This window comes from Podarcis liolepis (genome assembly GCF_965112155.1).
Source record: "Podarcis liolepis genome assembly, chromosome: 2".
NCBI lineage: Eukaryota > Metazoa > Chordata > Lepidosauria > Squamata > Lacertidae > Podarcis > Podarcis liolepis.
This window is the reverse complement of record NC_139555.1, coordinates 42325764-42352335: the sequence shown is the minus strand read 5'-3', so window position 1 is coordinate 42352335 and position 26572 is coordinate 42325764. Positions and strand designations below refer to the sequence as shown.

At 42.0% G+C, this 26572-nt stretch overlaps 1 protein-coding gene across 18 annotated transcripts in view; it reads right to left on the bottom strand.

Annotated features, from left to right (window-relative positions):
* Nucleotides 1-26572, bottom strand: part of WIZ (WIZ zinc finger) — a 60073-nt gene that overhangs the window by 10827 nt on the left and 22674 nt on the right. For 9 of the 18 annotated variants that reach the window (XM_083490692.1, XM_083490693.1, XM_083490681.1 and 6 more), the window contains exons 3-6: nucleotides 16828-16888; nucleotides 12313-14861; nucleotides 11704-12069; nucleotides 908-1075 (exon numbers count right to left, since the gene is read on the bottom strand). In XM_083490692.1, coding sequence (XP_083346818.1) covers nucleotides 908-1075; nucleotides 11704-12069; nucleotides 12313-14861; nucleotides 16828-16888 — 3144 coding nt within the window. The remainder of the gene's footprint in view (nucleotides 1-907; nucleotides 1076-11703; nucleotides 12070-12312; nucleotides 14862-16827; nucleotides 16889-26572) is intronic. The other 9 variants (XM_083490697.1, XM_083490695.1, XM_083490684.1 and 6 more) reach the window with 2 other exon arrangements.

The window sequence follows — 26572 nt, the reverse complement described above, 5'->3', positions numbered from 1 at the left end:
AGCAGAGGTAAATATAGGAGGGCCATTTGATTGTCTGCTGAGAGACCAGCTTTATCAGACCCCTCTTCTCCCTGAATTGTTTCCATCTCAGCTGGTCATTATAAGAGCTACAATGTAACCTTAAGAATTGATGCCTGAATTTCCTCATTTTTCTCTTCCTTCCTCATTCATTTTTCCTTTGGTATTGTGTCTTTTAGACTGTAAGCTGTGAGCCTTTTCAGCCACAGAGTAGGGTAAAAATGCTTTAAATAATATTTATACCAAGTGGCTACTTGTGATCATTTTAAAGCTGAAATCAGAAATATTTATCTCCTCTTGGTTTCAAAAGCATTACAATATTAACTCAGAAAGTTAGGATCCCTCACAGCATATATTCTACATTTCCTTTAAAATGAAGAAAAACCACAAAATGGCTATTTGGCTGTACACTGTAACAGGCAATGGGATAAATACCCCAACCCCCAAATCAATAATGGTACATAATGTTGGTAGATCATATCTGAATAAGTTCATTAATTAGCTATTTGGTAAGCTCATTGCTCACAATGTACTCTCACATAAACCAAAAAAAAAGAAAAAAGGGAAAATACTGTATACTGTATTCACCACATATTGAAAAAGAAACATTTTATTAAACTCTCAGTATTTAACACAAACATTGCAAACTTTTGAAACACACTGAATTCTTTTTGCTATTTTTTTCATGTGAACAATACTTTTGTTAGTCATGAAACCTTTCAAATTATTTCACCAAGAGACAGTGTAAATTATAAGCAGTGACACCACTCTGTAAAACAAGTGATAATCAAAGGGTTCAGATCTGCATTAAAGCCACCTAATGGGACTGTCACCATCACATACACCATGGACAAGGCTCAGCAGCAACCTCAACAGAAGACAGACTCACTTTTGGAATCCTGGGAATCTGCCTTATTGCTAGAAGGTTCAGGAGACAGTGAGCTTCCTATTCTGTTAGGAATATGGTCTAATGACCCAGCCAGAGAACTTTTCTTCTGGAGGGCTGGTGACCCCATCTCTGCAGTGACCATCTCTTCTTCTTCCTCAGAAGCCATAACTACCAAAATATAAAAGAGAATATGGGATTTGAGCTGGAAAATTAATAATGCAAAGAGATTAAGCACCATACAAGCTACATTTGCCTCATAGTGCCAGTTAAGAAAAGCAAAAAACGATTAATTCCTGCAAATGATTAAGTCTTGCAGAGTTCAATGAGACTTTTTTCCAGATTAAGTGTGTCTAGGATTACAATTTGACTAATTCACTAAAAATGAACTAACACTAATGGCCTTTAATGGTTTTATCATTTTAAGGCATGATTATAATAAACAAGTCTGTCTTGCTAGATAAGAAGACAGAAAACATTGGTTACTCGCTGTCTGTTGGATGAGCTAAGCAAATTCCTTAGATTAATACAATAACAATAGTCACACATCAGCTAAACCACCAATTAGTTATTTTCTAGTTGCAGGGTTTTTCAGTTGCAGGACAAAGCACCACACTGAGTGGCATTTACAGTAGTTATACACACAAGAACCCAGAACAGATGCAGGGGGAAATTGTATTGATGAAGAAACCAGTATTTACAAACAAAAGAAAATGGGTATAAATATTTTCAATACAGGGAAACATTTTTTGCCAGAGCAAGACAGTGACATAACATTATATAAAACTGTTTCCGACAAGGAGTCAAGTGTAAACTAATCTCTTCTGATCCAACAACAGATACAGTACTGTGAAAAGAACTACAGTAGCATTACAAAAAGTCATTTAGCCCAAAACAGACAATGAGAATTTCTGAAGGTTCAATCCTAACACCCTTACCCTGGGAAGAGCTATTTTTACAGAGAATCAGCATGGGATTGTGGTGTCCAAATAAAACTGTGGAGGCTCTGATTCAAATTTCCACACAGCAACGAAGCTTACCCAGTGATTTTGGGCCAGTCACACTCTTTCAGCCTGGCCTACCTAAACTAGCCTTATAAAGTGGAGAGAGAAAGAACCATGTATGCCATCCTGAGCTCCTTGGAAAAATGGCAGAATATAATTGTAATACTATATGTAAATATAAATAAATAACTTACTTCTGAATAGACACACATAGGCTCAAACTGCAAAAAAAATAGGGATGGGGAAGATAAGCAGAATAGGGAATCTTCGCCTAAGTAAGACTGATCCCAACTGTTGTTTTCTGGACAAATTCACTATAATTCAGAGATAATATCAGCTACAATTTTTTTTTTGATTCTTCAAAATAGTTTAAGTATACAACAAAGTAGGCAATCAGAAACGCAGGTTAAAGCAGAATTACTGTTTTCTATTGTTTATATTACTAGACTGGCAAGATTAAAAGACAGAAGCCAGCCATTCTGACCTTCAGAGTGCTGGATAGCCAAAACAGACACGAGATAACTTATTGCATTAAAAAATAAATAATTTCCAACCTATGTTTTAGGTATGCATATTTCTCATACTGCAATACAACCCATTCTTGGTCTTACTTTGGGCTTTAGACGAGAGTCAGTAACATTCTTTTCAGGATTTTCAAAATTCACTTTAATAATATATATCCACAAGGGAGGTTAGAAAGTCAAAAGAAACGAGAGCCGGTTTGCCTCGATGTGGATTATTCCCGTTCTCGCAGCGGACAAAAGATGCTTTATTTATTTTTTTTAAAAAATGTCTCACTTTCGATTACCAGCTGCTGCCGGAGGGCGCGGACCAGACGTGACAGGCGCTGGCCAGTGGCTCCGGGTGCTGCAGAGGCTAAACGGGAGGCGGCCGAAAGGATGCTGACCAGCGGGGAAGGCACGGCCGAAATACCCGGGCGCCCCGTTGGCGGGGAAGGAGGAGGAGAGCCGCGGGCTACCAGGCCTTGACAGGAAAGGTAACACGGACTCGGCTCGGAGAAGCAAGGCGCTGCCTCCTGCCAGCCACCCAACCCGACCTCACGCCACCCCCAGAAAGGGACAGGCGCCGCGATCCCTGATGGCGCAGACCGGGCTGCCCCGGAGGCGGCGGGCGAGGGGGGGGGCGAGGAAGGAAAAGCAGGTCTCCAGCATGACACCTCCCGATCGGCCCTCCTGCCTAACGGACAGGTCTTCCTCCTCGCCTTCCGGGGACTTACCGGCCTCGGGCGGAGGACCCGCGCTCGCTTCATCCTCTCGGGGCCGCGGCGCCGCCACCGCTTTTGTCGCTTTGGGCTGCGAGGGGGTGGAGGCCGCCATCTTGGGTCCGGCACATGCGGGGCGGCAGCCAGGCGGGGCGGCGGAGCGCCGAGACTCCAACTGAGTGCGATCAGGTGGAGTAGTCGAGCGCCGAGTCCACCCAAGGGAAGCCGGCCCAGCCGAACCAGGAGGAATCCACAGGCTCAGAGAGATGCAGCGAAAAGCACGAAGCGATCAGGGTACGGGTCCAGGCAAAACTACTCCACCATCGAACGGCAGATTAAGGGAAAGCCAGCAAGGATGGAAGCCGCGCGCTTAAGGCTCCAGCAGACGAGAGCAGTAGAGCACCTAACTCTCCTGGCCACAGCTAGGACGGAGGAGGCAGAAAAGGAAAGGGGGCCAGTTTGCGAGCGGGCAGGTGGGGAAAACAAAAAACCGAGAGAAGAAGATGCACTCTGTGGCCAGAACGCCTTCAGAATAATACTGCTGAAAGAGAGATAAAGAGCTTCACAGCAGACAAGCAACGTGAGGTGTATAAAAACACTCTGAATCTTTAAGGAACAGTTTTTAAAACATTTTTTTCCTGTTTCTTCATTTGGAAAACCACTTAATTGAATGGCCACAGTTTTCTAGCCCCAAACTACAAAATGACTCAAATGCACTGAAGTGGTGGAGGATATAGCTTTCACAGTTGCAACCTCAATCTATATACTAGTTAAACAGCAATTGCTCCTGTATAGGTAGCAAAGCAAGATAACAGATTAATCGAAATACAACATATTTATGTATCTGTTGTAATTTTTAAAATAAGTTGTAATTTATGAAAAGCCCCCTTTTATCTCAAGGCCGAGAAAACAGGGTTTCCTTCAGATCCACTTATAAAGATCAACTGCCTAAAGAAGACTGTCTTCCCTTAAATCCCAATCAGATTTGGCACTTTGGACACTTCCTTGCATTGCAGTTAGGTTTTTTTCAGGTCCAAACCCATTTGTAATGGAGGGGCCCAGATCATAGATACAAAGAAAGCTGACAGTTTAATAGAAGACAGTAAATTCCATCCTGGTTTTTTATTCCTTGCTTCAGTTGCACCTATTCTAATAAACAGATCTTCCCTTCTGTTCTGAAGATTAAGAAAGATGAACCATGTCAAAAAGAATAAATATGCACTAAAGTGTGCTTAAAATCCAACATCCTCTCCATCAGTTCAGGATGAGCAAAGCTGCTTTTGAGCCATAAGACAAGGGAGAGAAATATTTCAATCAGAAGACCATTTTTCTGAAAGTGAAATGCAATGCAAATATCGCCTCTCTTTTGTTGCAATCATAATCCCACTTATCTGGGTGTAAGCCCTATTTCACATTTATCTAAATTTTCTATTCCTATATTTAAATTTTCATTTCTCTGTAACTGTATTCATATATTTTTCATCTCCAGTAATGTGAGTTGGGAGTTGAACTCATCACTAAGCAAATGCCTAGGGACAGAAAAAAAGGAACTGCCTTTCAGCAGGCAAATAATGCATTTTCTTCACCAGCACTAGGTGCATAAAAAAGTGACAACTGATTTTAATAAAACTGTTAGGAAGGGGTCCTCTTTCCTTCTTCTGTAATGGCATATGCTTTTAGCAGCTGTAGAATGGACAGAATATACTTTGTGGGCCAGGCTGGGCTCATAGACCATATATGTTTTAACAGCTCTGATCCAACCTTGTATTCTGTAGTTTTCTTGGGTCTTCAGCACTCTTACAACATTTTTACCAAGCTATGAAAATTGTTGATTCACTTCCTGTTGCCAAAGAAAGGGATTTTATCAATAGTAACAACTCAAGAGTTCTAGAAAATATATTATCTCATTGTAAGAATTGACACCCTGAAAAAAGAGGTAAAAATGATTAATTGGCTTCGGTTAGATGAAATTATCTAAAACCAGAATGCTACAGTTTAGGGTCAGCATTAAGAATAGGAAGTCCAGATGATAAAATAAAAAATGACCAAGATGCTTTTAGCCCACATGCCACTCAAAATAAGGTCCATGCCTCTTTGGAATCTACAGACTTTGCACGAGTTAGAGACCCAGCCATCTATGTATACAGATTTAGGGGATATCTGAAATACATGCCTCAAAATATATCCATGAAGGGTTTAGGTCACCGGGGATTGGGGAGTAAGAAAGCATGGCAGTTAAGTTTCATTGTACATGACCTTCCAGTGGTTGGCAAAAAAATGCAGAGATAGAGACAGAGTGACACAATGCTGGTCTGTGTTTTTGCCACACAAAGAGGAGGGAAAGAATGGTTAAAATCACAAATTCATTCTTTTTCTTTGCTAAGGTTACAAAATGAATTTGAGCCTATGAACAATTAGCTTCCAAAAAGAAGTGTCTTAATGTTGAACTTTCTCAACGTCTATATTTGAAAACCTTCGCTATCTACAAACAAACAAAAATACCCCACAAGACACCACTTCTTAAGAAGAGGAACATTGTTCCCCATGTTTCTAGGGTTTATACACTCTGGGCATGTATTAGGAATCCAATGAACACTTTATCCCGAGATTTATAATGAATTGGTTAATCCAAATGGGAGATTTCCCCAGACTTCCAAATTACATAAAAGCCTGCCAGAAATCTAATCAACCAATGCTACTTGCTTAAATAATAATAAAAAATTATTTTGTTCTTTGTGGTGTTGCTTGGCTTAGTAAGGCCTTGAAAATATAGAGATGTCTGTATTTTATGGATACAGATAAATTAGAGAGAGCATAAAGTTCAGTGGAGTACTACTCATAATATTTTAAAGCAAAAGGCATTTGCATTAAGATAAATAATGATCTGTAAAGGATGAGCTATAATTTTCTCATTGCAGGCTAGCATTGGTTTCAAACTAGATCTCCATTTTGCCTACAGAAAACCCAACTGTTCAACATATTACTGAAAACTGAGCTGAAGAAGAGAATAAATTCCTAGTATTTTTCATGAGGAGAAGCAAAACATTCTAGAGTTGCTTTCTTCACTAACATCAGACTCCATCTTCCTAGTCACTTTAGTCTCATTGTATTTCCATATTTTACATAATAAAGCTATAATGTAACTGCTGCCTGAAAATGCTGCCATTTTTCTCTGTACTGTAGTCAGGTTAGGCTAAACTACTTTCTATATTGGCTGTCAGTATGCAGCAGAGATACATAGTTCTTGTTCTTAAAGGATCATCTTCCACAACTGCCTATAGTAGTGAAAGCAGAAACACCAGAAGGTTTTATATAAAGATATGTCCTCAGATGACCATGTTCCTGACTGGCAGCTTTTATTTCTGATTACAGCTTCACTCTGAGGGAGGAATCAGCTTTTACAGGAGACAGAGCTGCAGCCACTCCTTCTTTGGCCTTCCCTCCTAATGCTGTGCATTCCAATTTACATCATCCTCAATTAGCATAGCCTAAGGTCAGGGATAGGGACGCTGGTGGCGCTGTGGGTTAAACCACAGAGCCTAGGACTTGCCGATCAGAAGGTTGGCGGCAGTGGCGTAGCGTGGGTTGTCAGCACCCGGGGCAAGGCAAGTAATTTGCGCCCCCTAACCCGTGGATTTGCGCCCCCTAACCCGTGGATTTGCGCCCCCTAACCCTAACCCCCAGATGTTGCGCCTGGTGTGGCCGGCCCCCCCTGCACCCCCACGCTACGCCACTGGTTGGCGGTTCGAATCCCCGCAACGGGGTGAGCTTCGGTTGCTCGGTCCCTGCTCCTGCGAACCTAGCAGTTCGAAAGCACGTCAAAGTGCAAGAAGATAAATAGGTACCGCTCCAGCGGGAAGGTAAATGGCGTTTCCGTGCGCTGCTCTGGTTCGCCAGAAACGGCTTAGTCATGCTGGCCACATGACCCGGAAGCTGTACGCCGGCTCCCTCGGCCAATAAAGCATGATGAGTGCCGCAACCCCAGAGTCGGTCACGACTGGACCTAATGGTCAGGGGTCCCTTTACCTTTACCTTTAAGGTCAGGGATTAGGGGAGTTATAGTCCAGCAATATCTGAAGGGCCACACATCTTTGACATACACAGATCTGAGAATCCCCTGACCTTTGTCTAGCACCCAATACCTGTTCCTTTCATGATGTACAAATGCAACCACCTTTTGAGACGAAGACTTGCAAGTCTTCCATCAAGGGAAGTTGTTGGAGGTTTTACTTTTTCTTTTTATATCATAGTGATCTTGGCACCACTGAATTCTGCAATCCTTCTTCCACAAATCAGGAAAAGGTTATGAAGCCATCCATTTTTTGGTCCATGTTCCCTACCTTGCTTTCAGTACCCTTCTCTCTTACTAGAACTTAAAGCTGAGTAAGTAATGCCAATTAAGCTGTTTTATTTCCTTTCTGAATGCATCCAGAACGACAAGGCATCAAAGATTTTGTTCATGTCACTGCTAACCTTAATGCATTTGACTAGCAACAGAAATCCATGAATGTTTGGTTTCCCATAACACAGCATGATACTTTTCTGCAGTCAGCTTTCCGTTACAGTCTCCACCATAATTTCCTATAAGTTGTATTGCTGTCCTCAGTACTGCAAGAATGTTAAGTAAATTGATAGGTAAATTAATAGGTATGTGCATGCTGATGACACCATATGCAGTTTCTGACAGTTGTTTGTGTGTTTAGGCAAATTTTCTAGCTACATGATGTCTCCACTTTGCAAAGCCAACTGCTGATTTTTCACAGTTCTTAGTATAGATTACCTCATAAGAGTTAGAAATGCACACCATTATTCCCATCCGTTGCTTTTTAGATAAAAACATTTATTTGCAGAAACGTCCATCTGGCAGCTTGTATATAATGAATGATATATTGAGGGCTAGTAAACATGTTAATTGATTATTTATTGCATTTATACCCTGCTCCTTTTCTAAAGGGTGACTTACTTATGGCTTCCAAGCAGTCTCTCATCCAGGCAGCTCACAGGGCAAGAACTGTGGATAGGCATTATGTGCCTACAGACCATTTCCTGGAGCCAAACATACAACTTTTCTTCATTTCACAGTGTAGCAATGCCTGCAAAATTCCTTTTGAATCTGCCATTTGGCATTCCTTGCCTTTGCTAAATGCCATTCCACAGATAGGAGGACTTGTATCGGCTCCTTAACACCAAGGCCACTTTGTGGCAATACACACTCACACCTTTTTCTTTAGACTTCACTAAACAGCATAGACAAGATGGGATTTGGGATCAGAAATACATTCCAAGTCCTATAGAAGAAACTATGCAGAAATCTATTTTCTACCTTAGTTGGTATTACAGATCACAAATATGTCACTTGCTAAATACCATGCGCCTACAATGTAACAGTATCCATCAATTCTTCAAACTAATGAACGAAGTTCAGACTACTGGCCGAAAATGGTTTAATATAAAGCTTAAAGAATACAAGATAATAGGAATGGGATGGAGATTGAAAGTAATTATACCCTTGTAGAACTGTGTATGTGAAGCGGTTTATCGTTTAAGTAACATCATGACAACTTTATTATAGTCTCTTTCTGCACCATGAAAGTTTTTCCAGTGAGAAAACCTCAGAACCATGCCCAGAGTAGACAAGCTGTACAGACAAAAATCTAATAGTAAGAACCTAAGTTGTCACAGTTAGACAACTTAGGTCAGAACAGGCTGGCCTGAAATGTAGCCAGATGGTAAGGATATGACATGGCAACATGATGTATTTTCCTATTTGTTTTAGATTTAGATCAGATTTTGAGGCAAACTTCATATTACGACTGGAGAAAATAACTGAACACTTCCTACTACAGATGGGAGAAAGATTAGTCATTACTTTTGATCTGCAGTTTACTTTTTCATCAGGGGTGCAAAACCTGAGCACCCAATTATGACTGGCTGCTTAAAAAATTGGTCTGGTGATTTGCCTAGGAGGTCAGGAAGAAAAATGTTACCCAACTCATATGCATTCCTATGTGGTCCTGGTTAACACATCCACTTCCCATAGAATCAATCCTCTCACTTAGCAAACTATCATTATTTATTTTCTCTTCCATCCCCCCCCCTTTATACATTCTTCTTTGACTCAATCTTTTTCTGCTCTGTTCCTCTTTCATCTTCACTTCCACCCAATATTTTTCTCATTCCCACACACACACCAGTTTTAGGCTTTGACACTTGTTTCCTTCTCTTTGCTCCCACACTTTGTCTTTTATTGAGACATGTGTGTGTTTGCAGGTTTTGGTGTCTTCGGGTGTCTTCCCGTGTAAGAGTTGGGGTGTCTAGGCGACGTTTCGACGAGGTCTCACTCGTCATCTTCAGGCTGGTGCTTTCGGCTTCTTGTTACTGGAACACAGCAGGATCTCAGTGTTTGAGTTCCTATAAATACTGTTGAGGGGGTGTGGTATATAGCCTCCAACGTTCTGGGCAGAGGGGAAGTTCCCAGGTTAGTGTGTCTTTTCTTCTTTTGTTCCTTAATTACTTGAGGGATATCTTGAGTGATTTCTTGAGTGATATTCTGAGTACCACTTAGGTGGGTCATTAAGTGTGGATTAGTTGCTAAAGCTTTCGTGTCTTGACCTCTTGAGCTTGTGAAGAGTTTTTCTGAGAAGATGGCTGTACTGCACTTAGTTTTGCTCTGGCTTGGCTTCGTGTATAGGGGCGAGCTGTGGTTTTGTGCCCTGTGCCAGCCAGATCTGTGTAGGGATTGCAGAGGGGTGCAGCATCCGGAGGTGCCACTATGGTTTGGCTACTGGATGGAGTCTGTAATTTATCTGTGGAGAGGGTCTGGGTTTGGGTCTGGTGTGGTTGATTGGTGATGGCGTTCTGTGTGCCTCTGGTTCTGGTGTCGGTTTTTGTGGGGAGGGCTAATTTCCAGATGTCTGGCAGGCGGGACGTGTCGTCACGCTTGTTCATGTTGTGGGGGTGTTTCTCTATCTCGATGGCTTCCATGATTATTCTCTTGTGGTGATGTTCCATGTTAAAGAGCAATTTGGAATCTGCAAAATTAATTTCGTGTCCTGTTTCTTTCATGTGTTGGAAAAGAGAGGAGGTTTTTTCTTCTTTTTTGACGGCATTCTTGTGTTCTGCGATACGTGCATTTATTCGTCTGTTTGTTTGTCCAATGTACGTGGCTGGGCAGACTTTGCAGGGTATTTCATAGACCCCTTGGTTTTCCAACTGGATTTTATCATAGACCCCTTGGTATTCCAGTTGGAAAACCAAGGGGTCTATGAAATACCCTGCAAAGTCTGCCCAGCCACGTACATTGGACAAACAAACAGACGAATAAATGCACGTATCGCAGAACACAAGAATGCCGTCAAAAAAGAAGAAAAAACCTCCTCTCTTTTCCAACACATGAAAGAAACAGGACACGAAATTAATTTTGCAGATTCCAAATTGCTCTTTAACATGGAACATCACCACAAGAGAATAATCATGGAAGCCATCGAGATAGAGAAACACCCCCACAACATGAACAAGCGTGACGACACGTCCCGCCTGCCAGACATCTGGAAATTAGCCCTCCCCACAAAAACCGACACCAGAACCAGAGGCACACAGAACGCCATCACCAATCAACCACACCAGACCCAAACCCAGACCCTCTCCACAGATAAATTACAGACTCCATCCAGTAGCCAAACCATAGTGGCACCTCCGGATGCTGCACCCCTCTGCAATCCCTACACAGATCTGGCTGGCACAGGGCACAAAACCACAGCTCGCCCCTATACACGAAGCCAAGCCAGAGCACAACTAAGTGCAGTACAGCCATCTTCTCAGAAAAACTCTTCACAAGCTCAAGAGGTCAAGACACGAAAGCTTTAGCAACTAATCCACACTTAATGACCCACCTAAGTGGTACTCAGAATATCACTCAAGAAATCACTCAAGATATCCCTCAAGTAATTAAGGAACAAAAGAAGAAAAGACACACTAACCTGGGAACTTCCCCTCTGCCCAGAACGTTGGAGGCTATATACCACACCCCCTCAACAGTATTTATAGGAACTCAAACACTGAGATCCTGCTCTGTTCCAGTAACAAGAAGCCGAAAGCACCAGCCTGAAGATGACGAGTGAGACCTCGTCGAAACGTCGCCTAGACACCCCAACTCTTACACGGGAAGACACCCGAAGACACCAAAACCTGCATTCATGTGTGTGTTTATATATACACTCCTTTATCTCAAAAAGCCTTCCCTGAAGTAGGACTTAGACCTGTCTATGACTTCTGGGAAGACTTGGGCCACTGCATGACATCTCAATTAGACACTCAACACATTAATGGAAGGAAAGATGGACATCAGAATCCATCCTCTCCCTGGAACATCCAGATGTCTTCCTCTCCATGGGCTCCTAGGAAATGTCTGAATCCTGTGTTTTACCTCTGCTTATCACTATAGTTCATAATAATCACCATCACTTCCTTCAGGTTGTTCTGTAAAGGTCACCAGGCAGGGTTAAGGAGGTAGCACGCTTACTAATATAAGTACTGTTTCCAGGATGCATGTAAAATTCTGAAATTCTGCTTACCATCTCTGAAGGGCTGCATGGGCTCATCTCCCCAGGAAGGAGGGAACGGGGAGAAAGGTGATTGTGAAATGCTGCATTCAGATATGGGGGTCGTGCTTTTGCAGGGCCCAAACCCAAGCATCTCTCTCTCCTGATTTGGCGATGAAGGATCTGTTCCTAGTGCAGACTGAAGCATAGGGTATTCTGATGAATTGGCTAGTAGCTCCTTCAAAATGTTAATTGGTGAGATGGTGAGCTCCCAGTTAGTGATTCCAAAATCCCTCAGGTGAGCTCGGGCGTGGCTGGATAATCCTGCACGTGTGTCAAAGCCAGCCCCACAGAATTCACATCTCATTAAACTGAAAGTACTTGGATCAAAGTTTGCAACTGTGAAAGAGGGGATAATAATCAGTGTCATATTAAAACATAAAGAACAGGCAATAAATGCTTTCAAAGAATCCCCACTAGATCACATGATTTATTTTTTTAAAAAACAAACTATGAAAATTAGACATTGCAAAGATGCTATAACATCTATTGTTGAGAGGGAAAATATGGGAATATACATACCCATCTTCAAGGAATGAAAAATATTAGAAAAATTGAAAAAATTATAAATTGAATACATACTACCTTTTTTCTTCTTCTTTTGGAAGGAAAATTTTTGCTCAATAGCTTTCACTTCTTCTGCAGAGATGAAGTGACGGACATTGTAGCTCACACCCACCCTGTTCAGGTGGCCCCGCACGTGATTGGCTAGGCCAATCCCATTGTGGAACCTGTCAGGACAGTACGGGCATTTCCTCTCCTCATTCTTCAGCATCAATGAATCTGCATCCAGAAGGTCATCCAGTTCTAAGGAGCTTTCTAAAGAGGAATCTAATAGGAAGACGCCTAAGGGAAGGGATTCATCCATTCCAAACTCTTGGGAAGGAGGCAACATCTTTTTCTTGAGAATCTTCATCTTGGGCCGCTTCATCTTTCTGGGATAAATATTAATCTCATCAACAAGAACAATGGGGACCATGTGACGTAACTGATGCTGCTGCCCCGCTGATGCTATTGGATAATCTGTTGCCTTCAAAGTGCCCCTGAAATTCCTTTTGAGGTCCAAAGCAGATTGAGGAATAGCAACAGGCCTGAAATATCTATTCTCTGCTAACTCTATTTCTGTTGCTAAAGGGAATTCTTCTTCCATACTCCTAATATCGCTTATGGGTAACCATTTGTGCTGGAGTTCCTCCAGCTCACCTGGGTGGCTTTTGGCATTCTCTCTCTCAGTCTCAAGTGGCGGTGCTGTGCTTTTATTCCTTATTTGTTTCAGGGCATGCGGAGAATAAGCTTTCGCTGAGGTAAGAGTAGACAAGATCTTATGTGAAGAGCTATAGGGAGCTCGTTTCCTAGCCCGAAACCCAGGCATTGGGATTTCTTTTTTATTAGTGCCATTGCTTTTATTAAGTCTCTGGTGGCCCACTGTGAAGCCATGAAGGGATTCATAGTGGGACGTGGTTTCACAGTGGGACTGGGGGAAATGTCTGCCTGCTTTGCTCAAATAATCAGTTTCTGAAAATCGGCCTGACCTGCTAGGGCTGTAGGCATCCCTACTAGTTCCAGGCTGGCTTACATCTGCTTCAAAAGACTCCGTGTTCCAGGACAAGTGGGAATGAGCATATTTCATGTGTTCTTTTAAAATGTTTTCATTTGGGGCTGGAAAGCTGCAAAGCATGCAAGTGCTAAGACCTTTGTTGCTACTGTGTGCATGCGCCACTTGAGGTACATGATCATTTGGCCTGAAATGTCTACTATATATGTTGTGCATGGAGCGGTCCCGTGGATCACTACCACTGGAACTGCCAAACAAGTTCACATTCTTCAAACTTTGATCTTTCCTCTCCTTGACATGCATCTTTGCATGTTGGACAAACACCTTAGAGGAGTTGGTTCCAAACACACACTTTGGGCACTGTAGCCTGGCATCACGGCCTTCATCTGGGAATTCATTGAGCTTCTGAATTTCCTCAATGATTTTTTCTCTGGACTCCTGATGGAGTCTCCTGTGCTGCTCTAGAGAACCAATGTCCCCAAAAGCCCATCCACATTCACTACAGGTCAACTGACACTGACCTCCAATGCCCTCTCTGCTTTCATCCAGCCCTAGTCCCCTGTTATGCTGAAGCATATGGTCCATCAAATGTTCCTTCATCTTAAAATAGATGCTGCATTCAATGCATGTGTACACAGCTGGGTCCTCTTCCTGCGCTGCGCCATCTTTCCCCTGCTCCTCCACCAGGGCGTTGCACATATAGGGTCTTGTGTCATCATAGGTGCTGCAGGAAGGAGATTTCACAGATCTCAGAGGAACACGTTCCGAAACATCTCCGGCATTAGCAGTCCAAGCATGTTTGCGGACAGAAAGGTCCGTGGCTGTCTGATGCCCCGACATCTGTAATGCCCACTCAGCAGTGTTCGCAGAACTTACTTCGGCTAAATCCGAGTCCATTGCCTGCCCCTTCCTGGGGGAGAGTGCACTCTCAACAGTCCTCGCTTTACTTGGGTGAGGATTTTGCATTTTTCTAAATACTGGCAGAGCTAACAAAGAAGCTTCTCGTGCAGACTGTCCCCTAACGGCCAGGTTTGTTGCTACATCTGTTGGCTTATTTACATTTCTGTAGGGAGGCCTTAGCCCCTCATTGTGCTCAGAAAGCCAGTCAAGCCTCCGAAAGCCCTTCTTTCCCAACCCTTGCCTTTTGTCTAAGTGCTCTTTGCTGAAGGCTTCTAGCTGCTTTGGTTCATTGCTGTGGTGTCTTTCATCCCCACTAACAGTCTGTGCTCCAGGAGGGGGTGGTGAAGTTTCCACTGCTGCTTTGCCAGGGTCTAACGGCTCAAGCTCCCCTTCTAGATCATCCGTATTCCTTTGCACAGTTTTTATAATGTTAAGTTCCATTGCAGAAGTGGGTTCCTTTGGATAAGAATTATTTTTCCGTGCTGCTTCCTTGGAGCTTGCTAAATCCTTCAAACCAGGGAGTCTTTCTAAAGTGCTTTCTTCTTTGGAGACACTACCCATTGTCTCCCGTGTAGAGCAATCCCACAAGGCAGTCGTGCTTCTTTGATCTGCTGAGCCCCTAGATTTTGCTCTGTAACAGCCTTTCCTGGATTTTAAACGGTCTTCTGCCTTGGTGCTGAAAAGAACAGTCAACAAAAATCAGCTAAAGGAAATGTATTGAATTGTTGCTCTAAAAAGATATATGCATTTGTAATCATGAACTATTTATTGACTCTTAAGTCACAGCTGAGATCATGCATTCTACACAGCCCTCCCTTTGCTGCTGCATGGAAAACTGGTGTGCGTGCAACATTTCAAATGCCTGTATACATCTCCCTGTGCACTTCCATCACTCAAACAACAACATTCTCAGATGAATCATTCCTCTTCACAAAAGGCAACACAACACCTCAAAGCCCTACTCTATCAGCTCAACTTGCTGGTGGCTACTGCCATTTGGATCCCCTTCTCTTAGCACTTTCACCTCAGTAGCTATTCTACCTGGCTACTATGTAACCAGAAAGTTTTTGTATTAAAGTTGGCTTTTTCTGAATTCTCCTATTTTACCCTCATTATATATCTTTCTCTTTTCATAGTATGGCCTTTAGATTTTAAACCGGAATGCAGAGACTGTGACAATTTTAATTTTTTGTACCCCTCAAAGCCAATTTTAGTCACTTTATCATCATAAAGAGACAGGACTTCGTATATCTTTCTAACTAGATAACGCTATCTAAAGTTTACATTGTCCCTTCATAACAAGCCCATTTTCTACTATTGTTCAATTATCGAAAAGAAACCTTTCATTTCCAGCACTGGCAACAGCCTTAATTTTGCTAAGCGACTCTGTAGTACTTGCCATTGGGTCATGAGCCATATTCATTAGCAGTGTTTTTTGTTGCTGTTGTTTTCTACCATTTACCTCATTAAAGAGATATAAAATTTGCCATGATGGTTCTGGAGCAAAGTCACAGGGCCAAACTACAAGTTATGTTAAACATGCTTGTCACTTCCCAGATTCTTTTTTTTTTTTTTTTTAGAAAAAGCAGCTGTACAGCAGGTTTGTTTTCTAACTCTCTTTTCTCCATGCCTTTTCTGCCAGAAAAAAACAAAACACCTGTTCTCCCCATCTGCTATTGGCTGCCCAAAAGCACTACTTGCAGTAAACACTACTTTTGAGGTGCTTCACAGTCCAGATCCAGATTAGAGACTCACACTTCTACATTTTCTGGGGGAGGGGGAAGAAAATGCCCAGCGCTAACCATGATTTTAAAAATGTTTGGTTAACGTAACATGCCACTTGGATCTGAAGCTGTCCCACCTCCTGGCCATTGTTCCATCATCGTTTTACTTTTTGTACTTTCAATTTACACCACTGAATCTCTGTACTCATTCATTTTAGACTCCTTGCGCCTTTTGGATGCTAACTTCTTTCAGCAGAAGCTATGTTTGGATTGTTTTCTCTCTGGGCTAAAGTAAAAACAGACTTGTCTGAAATGAACTATACACTTCATCGGAATTCCGTAATGCAAGTACTTTCAACATCTTCCTTGGCCAAGGTCATCCCAGATGGCAGGGAAAGAAAACAAGAGCACTTAATTGAGCCAACATATCCTCTGCCAAGCCCAAAGAACAATGAAGAGTAGAGAAATCTGATAATGAATGGTTGAAGCTTCATGCAACATAAAGGCCTAGAGACTGAGCTCACACTGCAGTCTTATATGCCTTTGCTAGGCAACAAGTCTCACTGATTTATCAGATTTTATTTTCAAGTTTGTTTGTTTGTTATGTTTATAACCAACTGCTCATCGCTCAGCGTTGAATAGTCCCAGGATCAATAATCAAGTGGCAGGTATATGTTCTATCAATTGATCCAATGGCCTGAACAGCAAGCTTCTCTGACTTGACTATGACCCACTTCAAAACGAGAACCCAGGGAAATTTTCCAGGAAGGATTACATGAGTGAAGGCACACATGTTATATTGAATGGTATTATACTAAGCTTGATGTTGCAATACAAATGAAAGACCTTGGGAACTGGCCCACAGAGATTAAAAATGCCAAGCCCTGTAATTCTTCCTCTAGCAATTTCAACACTTACCAGGCTTCCTTCTTGTGAGTTGTGTTTGAGACAACAGCACAAGGAGAAGGATTGGGCTCATCTGCAAGAGAGAAAAGGCAGCATCATATGCCTGACTTGTGCAGCATACCGGGGCTTCAAGTGTACTTTACAAAACGTGTAATGTTATAGCTATAAAGCTTTCCAAGCAGCTAAACCCACCCAGTTTGTGTCCCTTCCTCAGGGCGGGTTTGGATTAGTATGGGATTTCTAACCCACACTGTTTAATCCCAAGCACCAACAATTTGATATATAATCATTCTAGCAGTTAAGCAGTTTAAAATGAAACAAGATAGATGTAAAATAAAGCATGTCCAAGAATCCATCTTATAAGTAGTAAAAAAACAAACAAACACCCATTATAGTGCCTTAGTATCAAAATACAAATTTGCTTCCTCTGCAAAGTGAGATAATTTCAAGTGAAGCAAAAGGGAGTCTCTCTCTCTCTCTCTCTCTCTCTCTCTCTCTCTCTCTCCCCCCTCCCCACCCCACACAAACTGCTGGTGCAGATGGCCAGATCCGAATCGATATCATAGCTGTGGACAAACAGTTAAAGTCACCCTACCCACCAACCCACCAACCAACCACCTCTACCACCTCTTGAGCCAAACTGGACCACCACACTGGAAATTTGTGTTTCCACACTGGAAAGTTGGCTTTCTTTTGTGCAGAAAACAGGAGTGGGTGTGAGAGACACACAGCCCTGCTAACACCTGGTAACACATGGAGGGTGCGCTAAAGCACACATTATGATAGTATATCTTGACCTGCTAGGTCTGCAATGAATGCTTCAAACTTTGCCCACACTCAGGCACTTCCAGTTCTGTGTAGAATGCAGGATTGATTCATCCCAATCTTGTTACGTTGGCAAAAGGAAGCATCCACCAATATCTGGCCAAAGCTTCCACTGAACCCTTTCTTTTGTTAGAATCCATACACAGCTCTAGGACCCAATTCTATGCCAAAGTGCAATGTAATCTGGTTTAATTCTACAAAATTCCCAGCAAGATGCTCTGCAGTGGGAAACTGTGTGCTGCTGAAGCCACAGCGCATAGGATGGCGCTTTATACCAAGTCATACCATTGGTATGTTTAGCCTATTATTGTCTACACTAACTGGCAGCAGCTCTCTTGGATTTCAGGCAGGAGTCTCTTCCAGCCTTACTTGGAGGTGCCAGGGACTGAACCTGGAAACTTCACCGTGTAAATCAGATGCTCTGCTGCTGAGCTATGGCTCTTTCCCCAAAGAGTCCTTTCCTTGCCAGAACCTGACTGCTTATAAAATGGCTTAAGGAGAGGAACTACAGAAGTCATATACTGTACTAACTAAAGGTGGTTTTAACATGATTCAAGAACCGAACTTGGCATGTATATTTCATACCCATTTTGTCCCCAAATGGTGGAGCATCAGGGTTTTCACTAACTTTCAACTGATGATAAGAATTTAACAATACCTGGATGTTAGTCAAATAAAATGGAGATGATACTGCAAACAGAACCAATTTAATAAATGCAGAACTCAGAAGCACTAGGGTTATAACACTAACGCCCAAACTACACATGATGTTGAATATGTGTTTCACATTTAATGGACAGGGCTTTGTTTTGTTTTTCAACAAATAGCATGGGGGGGGATTACTGGGATCACAGATTGGGAGTTTAACCCTTTCTACCCCTGCTGTAATTCTAAGACAAGTTGCTCTCTGACGCTGTTATTTATTTTGACAGGGAACAAGTGCTGGGGAGAAAAAGAGTTGGAGTTTGGCCATAACTCAGCAGAGGATTTACAGTTTTGAGAGTACCAGCAGGTGGAAGGAATGGTGGCATCTTGCTGACATACATTGCTACAAATAAAAAGGTAAAGGTAAAGGCACCCCTGACCATTAGGTCCAGTCGTGACCGACTCTGGGGTTGCGCACTCATCTCGCTCTATAGGCCGAGGGAGCTGGCGTTTGTCCACAGACAGCTTCCAGGTCATGTGGCCAGCATGACTAAGCCACTTCTGGCGAACCAGAGCAGCACACGGAATGCCGTTTACCTTCCCGCCAGAGCGGTACCTATTTATCTACTTGCACTTTGACGTGCTTTCGAACTGCTAGGTTGGCAGGAGCAGGGACCGAGCAATGGGAGCTCACCCCGTTGGGGGATTCAAACCGCTGACCTTCTGATCGGCAAGTCCTAGGCTCTGTGGTTTAACCCACAGCGCCACCTGCGTCCCTTTTGCTGACATACATTGTTACAAATAAAAATATTGTTAATATGTGGCTCTAAAGGAAAGAGGTACATTTGGCAAAATGCCAGAGCTTACAGGGTCAACCAAGTGCTACTGGAGAGCACAGGACAGGAGTATCAGGTTGAAACTGAAAAAGCCTGAATCTGCACCGTCCATTTTTGTGACTGAGTCTTTGTACATTCACCTGAATGCCTTCATGGACTGGAAATGCAACAGGATCCCAGTTATATCAGGCATTGTTTACATTTGTAGTGCAATGAACATGAAAGAGAAGAAAATAAAAGAGCAGGTTTTGTATTTTGTACTAACTGTAGGCAAGCTTTACAATTCAATTTGATATTCACTTGCAAAGATCCTACGAAGGAAAAGTTGCCCGTGCCAATCCAGGCCAAAGACAGATGTAGCATTTTATCAGTGTGAGTTTGCCTTCAGGCCAACTTCTCAGCTTGCCTGGTATACACATGTAACACATAACAGCAAGTCAAACAGAAAGTTCAACCTTGCCAGTTATGCTTCATGTGGGCTATTCCCTTTAAAAAAGAAGATGCTGCACATACAGATAAAACAGAGATCAAAGATTTAAAAAAAAAACCCAAACCAATAGCAAAACTAATCTGAGAATTGGAAAGGAGGCGTGTACAATGCAATCAGTGGCATCCAGAGATGAATCTCCCACACTTAAACGGAAATACTTTGAACAACTGCAGAATGGAACACTTTTCCAAAACCTGTACCAGGAGAAACAGTTATGTTTGGACTGAACAGACCGAGTGCTCTCCCACTAGTCTGAGGACATACAAAGAGTTCTTTTGGACCACATTAAAAGCCTATTTAGTTCAGCATTTCTCTTCTCACTGTGGCCAACCAAATGTCCAAGGGAAACCCACGAGCAGGACATGCATGCAACAAATGTGCATATAATACATTTATCATCACTGTCAGACTTTGATTCAAGATGCACAGCCATGCCGTAACTTGGATGGAAGCGTATCTTTTCCAAACAGCCTCTGCTTCAATACGTCCGTGAAAGAGAATGAAAGACTCTATTATACACCATCTTCAAGCCAAGACATGGAGTATCTCCAGATTTCTGTTACAAACCTGATGGAAATCCAGGCCAAAAGAGATAACACCTCTGAAGTTTTAGAACACTGCCTGTCCAAAAGTTCTTCGCATTTTTTTAGAGTGTTTTGCAAGGCAGCAAAAAAATGAAATTAATATGTTGGTGGACAAACAGCAGGGTCCTGTTTGTTCAGGGGGAAAAGATACCAAGTAGGCTAGTTTCACTTGAAAGGGAGAAAAGAAGCTGGAGAGAACTGCAATCTTTATAAAGGGACAAAGAAAGGTAAATTTTGAAGTATTAAAAATATGGAGCTGTTAAGGAAAAAGCAGTAGAAGTACAGATAAAGAGAGAAGGACAATAGCAGAGGTGGATCTTAGGAATTCTTTTGTTCATGAGAGCTCTAGCATTTCTATTTTTAGAAACCATCTCCTTTAGAGGAAAAACAGAATGATTTATCTTCTTACTGATGAGCACAAAACTGTACTTGGTGCTGCAAGACCTCATTTCTTGGAAACAGCAAGAGATGAGGGAATTTAATGTCTTGATCTTAGGAGGTGAACATTTTAACCTCTCTGGTAATCCAAAATAAACTTTGCTTCTGAATATTCAAGAATGGGAGTCGTGGGTTTTTAGAAAAACAACACACACACACACACACACACACACACACATGCACACACACACACACAGCAGGCAGCAGATTTCCCCTTTAATCACAGCCACAGTTTCAAAGCTAGCAAAGCATCCTCATAATCTAAATAGTACAATCCGATGCATTTTTTCAAGGAAAGAATAGATATAGCAATCGAGTTTTTAAAATGATGCAGAAGTGCTACTTATCTGCCATCTTATCTGCCATTTATATTGGTGTATGCTTTACTGTTTTTTGTGAACCAAGTAACAGCTACAGTCCTCCAACTGACCTCTCCTCTAGTCTGCTCTGATGCTTAGCACAAACCACCCTGCCAGGCCCCCATCAGGTTCAGAGTCTTGAGCTGTTCATAAGATCCAGAGCTGTGTTGCTTAAGAAAATACAGTTGTACCTCGGGTTAAGTACTTAATTCGTTCCGGAGGTCCATTCTTAACCTGAAACTGTTCTTAACCTGACGCACTACTTTAGCTAATGGGGCTTCCTGCTGCTGCCGCCGCGCTGCCGGAGCACGATTTCTGTTCTTATCCTGAAGCAAAGTTCTTAACCTGAAGCACTATTTCTGGGTTAGCGGAGTCTGTAACCTGAAGCGTATGTAACCTGAAGCGTATGTAACCCGAGGTACCACTGTATTGGTAATCCTTATATTCTTTTCAAAAGACACTAACGCATCAAACAATTCCAAGTTTACCTTCCTCTAACCAAGAAAAACAGCCTGCACTGCTTTGGACTTTGTCCGTTCAGCTCACACTATATCAACCTGCATTCATTTCATGTGGTTCTAAGCACCCAGGAAAGAAACTGGTTCGCATTCTCCATTTTCACAAAGGAGCTGGAATTATCACAATCTTACAAACCTGATAATGCAACATTTTAATCAAAACCTTATTCTCAATGGCCAGTAGTTGCTTTGGCTCCCTCCAATTGTACACTTATTTCATAACCATAAAATCTGATGTGGTTTAAGAGTACATGAATGTTGCTGGGATGCAATTTCAAGCCTACCATTTTCTTTAAACATGTATTATGATTGATCCTATTAGAAATATATATTGTTTAAACCCTTTACTCCTTTTAAGTATACGTAGTTGATTTAATATCTTCCTTCAGATTTCTCACATAGTCATTCCTCGGGTTGAATATGCTTCATGTTGAGCGGGTTCGAGTCGCGCTCCACAGCAACCCAGAAGTAACGGAGCGCGTTACTTCCGGGTTTTGCCGCTCGTGCATGCGCAAAAGCTCAAAATTATGTCACGAACATGCGCAGAAGCGGCAAAAAGCGACACGTGCGCGCGCAGATGTGCCGTCACTAGTTACGTTTGCTTCTGGATGCGAACAGGGCTCCGGAACGGATCCCGTTCACATCCCAAGGTACCACTGTACATTTTGCAAACACAAGAAGCGCATTTCCTTACTTTACACACATAACTCTATCTCCATTATAGCTACTCTGACTAGTGTGGGGGTGGGGGTGGGGTTGAGGGTATTCCTCTGATTTATACTTCATTCATCCTCCTAGTGGTGCAGCAATAAAACTGCTAGCAGATTTACAAAGCTAAGCAGGATCCAGTAAGGTTTCAAACTGGCGGGCAACCGTGTGTTGAGGTTCCTGCATTGCAGGGGGTTGGACTAGATGACCCTAGAGTCCCTTTCCAACTCCACAATTTTATGATTCTTAGGCATATTTTTTGAAAATAAAATTACTAAAGCCAACTTTAATACTGATACATGAAGGATCAGGATTGAGGTTCATGCAAAACACATTGGACATGAATTACCATTATTATTACCTGAAGATACATGAAATACTATGCCTTGAACATAATAAATAAATAAATATTTGGATAACATATGTTAAAAGCATAAAATGTAAAACACTGGTTACATGCTCAAAAGAACTGGCATATTACCTTACTGTCCTTCTTCCATAAGATATATATTATTATTTTAAAAGATTTATAAACTGTTCACATTATAAAATATCAGAGCGGATGGCAACAGAGAGATCACATCCAAGCCTAACTGGGACTTTGGAAAGCTACCCCAGAAGATCAAACTAGATGACATCAACAATTTTAGTTACAGATAGGTAGCCGTGTTGGTCTGCCATAGTCAAAACAAAAAAAATTCCTTCCAGTAGCACCTTAAAGACCAACTAAGTTAGTTCTTGGTATGAGCTTTCGTGTGTAAGCACACTTCTTCAGATACACTGAAACAGAAGTTGCCAGATCCTTCTATATAGTGAGAAGGTGGGGAGGGGTATTACTCAGAAGGGTGGTGGGAATGGGTGATTGGCAGATAACAGGCTCATCTCAGCTATCTGCCAATCACCCATTCCCACCACCCTTCTGAGTAATACCCCTCCCCACCTTCTCACTATATAGAAGGATCTGGCAACTTCTGTTTCAGTGTATCTGAAGAAGTGTGCTTGCACACGAAAGCTCATACCAAGAACTAACTTAGTTGGTCTTTAAGGTGCTACTGGAAGGAATTTTTTTTGTATCAACAATTTTGTGTGTTTGAATACAGGACAGGCCCAATGGCATGGAAAGAGGGGTGGGTGGGAGAATCTGGTTTTAAAAGCGATGAAGGGGTGTGTGTGTGTGTGTGAATGAACACTGCTGAATCCTCGCCCCACCAAAACACAGAGCTTACCACCCTGCACTGTCCCTTTGGGAACTTTTCTCCCAGCAGAATTTCCAGTATTAGAAGTTGCCCTCGCTAAGAGAAAAGTGTTTGAGGAGAGAAGCCACAGCTCCTTCAGCCACTTGCTCCTTCTCCTTTTAAGACTGGACCCCCTGTTTCCATGTGACTGAAGCTGTTCCAGGTTTAAACGTACAGAACAGCTGCTGTCACATCTAGTTCGGCCTAATCTATCATTTGCTGGGCATATCAGCATGATCTTCTTTAAGGGAATCTGCTGCTGCACCATATCATTTGTTGCTGTTAGTAATAACAAAATGCCTCTCTAGCGACGGCATTCTGTCTTTTCCTTTTTACGTATAAAAACAGAGGAGGCGATAGATTAAGGACTCAGAGTAGTCATTTGGCACCCGCTCTTTCCCCCCAAGCTTTTATAAATTCTGCAGGACATTGGCTTTCCTCAAGTGCAATCTGACAATATGCCATTCATTCCAAGAGATTTAGCCTTAATGAAAAAAAACCTTTTCCGTAAATCACAAGGAAAAGTCAAGTATTATGTTGCAAGTAAAACAATTTTATTAGTTATCAGGAAAAAAGGTGTCATGACTTGATGTGATAAATACTATATTTATATAGCCAGCAACAGCACAAGCAATTATAGATAACCTAGAAAACTACAGTCTCAAAAATGGGGTCATAGAAATGGGATACACTTCAAATGTATAATACTGGACATGTCACCAGAACAAACACATTTTTAACAAATGTTGCAGAAAGAAAGAAAGAAAGAAAGAAAGAAAGAAAGAAAGGGCAGTTCACAAACCCATGTATGTCATTTGACATTCACTAACTCAGTTTATTGTGTAAAAGAAAAAAGGAGCCATGTTTAGCCAATAGAAAAGCTCTGTAATGGATTCAGTGAAATATTTCTGGTCTGTGGGGCCCTGTGTATAGCCCTTTTGGGGAACTCTATTCACTTAAATACACATGACTGTGTCCAAAAATACGATGGAGCTAAATGCAAAAAAAATGAGTTAATTAGTAACATGGGTTATCTTTTCCTGAGTCCAGATCGTCTGGTGTGCTGTGTTTTAAAACTAAACAAAACAGGCCACAAGAAGATCTGGTGTAAAGGTATAAAGACAAGGCTCTTGGCAATTGGCTTACTAAAAAGGAAAATGTGCAGGTAATGTTCTATCCAATCAAAGCATGGCACATTGGACCAGGGAGACTTAATTCAGAATTATGAGCCTCAGAAATAAATAGCACGAGCAGGCACAGAATTTATCTGTCTCCCCAATGGGGAATCTCTGCTTGTATTTAACAGGATGATTCCACAACAGTAACTTCAGCCTGAAATATAAACTCATTGGGTTTTATCCAATGCTAGTACTATTCAGAGTAGACACCATGAAATTAATGACCATGACTAACTCAGGTCCATTAATTTTAATGAGCCTACTCTGAGTAGGATCCACCATTGGATGGGGGGGGTCACACTACTCAATGTTTCACTCAGCAGTGAATATGAGCACTTAACCATCCCTAACAGAAGGGGCAAGCAGTTGACAACATCACTTCTGATTTATCCAGACGACCAATCAAAGCATGCTTCCAGCTACATTTCAGTTGGGCAGTTGCACTATTCCTAATTCAAAGGTAACTTCTAACCCACTACTTCAAGGGGCTTACAAACAGTAAACAACTACCGGTAAATGGTAAAAAAAAAAACAAAAAAACTGCAACACAATAAAATACAACAAGGGTTAAAGACGTACAGGCAGGGACAAGCCTATGGATGTTATATGCCAAAGCTTAAGACAAGGGAAGTATGATATTTCTACAATTATTAAAATATAGGTTTATGCCTTTGATTACTTCTTGTAAACTGCTGGAAACACAAGCCTTTTATCTAAATGTAAATGCACCTTAGAGAGGTAATTAGGGTGCAATGCACAGATAAACTGTGCATGGGTGTGACTCCCCTTCCATGCCACCACAAGGGGCAAAAGTCCTTGCAAACCCCAGATATACACAGCTGCCATGCAACCACCTGATGCTGGAGTACAGTGGTACCTCGGGTTAAGTACTTAATTCATTCCGGAGGTCCGTACTTAACCTGAAACTGTTCTTAACCTGAAGCACCACTTTAGCTAATGGGGCCTCCTGCTGCTGCTGCGCCACCGGAGCACAATTTCTGTTCTCATCCAGAAGCAAAGTTATTAACCTGAAGCACTATTTCTGGGTTAGCGGAGTCTGTAACCCAAAGCATATGGAATCTGAAGCGTCTGTAACCGGAGGTACCACTGTACTCTGAACAGCTCCTGGCTAGGCAATAAGATGGCATGGGCTTATGGCCATCTGGCTGGAAGCCATAGCTATTGATTCCACCAGTCACTGCAATTTTGCCACCGGTTACAACAGGTATCTGTGCTTCACAGTGTCCCGACCTCAAGTAAACTCAGGATTCGACAGAACGGAGGAAATGAAACATAAGCATATCAATGGCACACTGCAGCTCTGAATGGCTGAGTTGCAGATCTGGTCCCTGGGTACTCTGAATGCCAAAATAAAATAATAATAATAATAATAATAATAATAATAATAATAATAATAATAATAATATCTTTATTGTCATTGCCCCCTCTCGGGGACAACGAAATTACTTGGCTGCTCCATCCACCCAGGTAGGGCACTCCACACAAAATCAAATAACTTTGATATGAAACTCAAGAACTTCCTCAAGGCCCTTCCTAAAGCCTTTGTGCAATATGTTTACAAGCCTTCTTGCAAATACATAATAAAATAAAAATAATGCAGGCATGGAGAAAGAAAAGTTAGTATCTGTCATTCTAAACATCACAAAAACTACGACCCAACAGAGGCCTGCAGCATTTCCACAACGACAGAGCAATCATGCTAGGAATTAATGTTCTATCTGAAGGGAGGCTTTGCAAAATATTGTGTTTCAAGTGCTGGGATAATATGACATTCCATGATGGAAAAACACAGACTAGAGGGAAGAGATGTGGACCTGTGTGCAATGAAAAAACAACAACAATGTGCATTTATTATGTAATAAGCTGCTTGTGAATAAAAGTTCTGACTTTGGTGTTTGGCTGGAGTCGCACCCATTACTT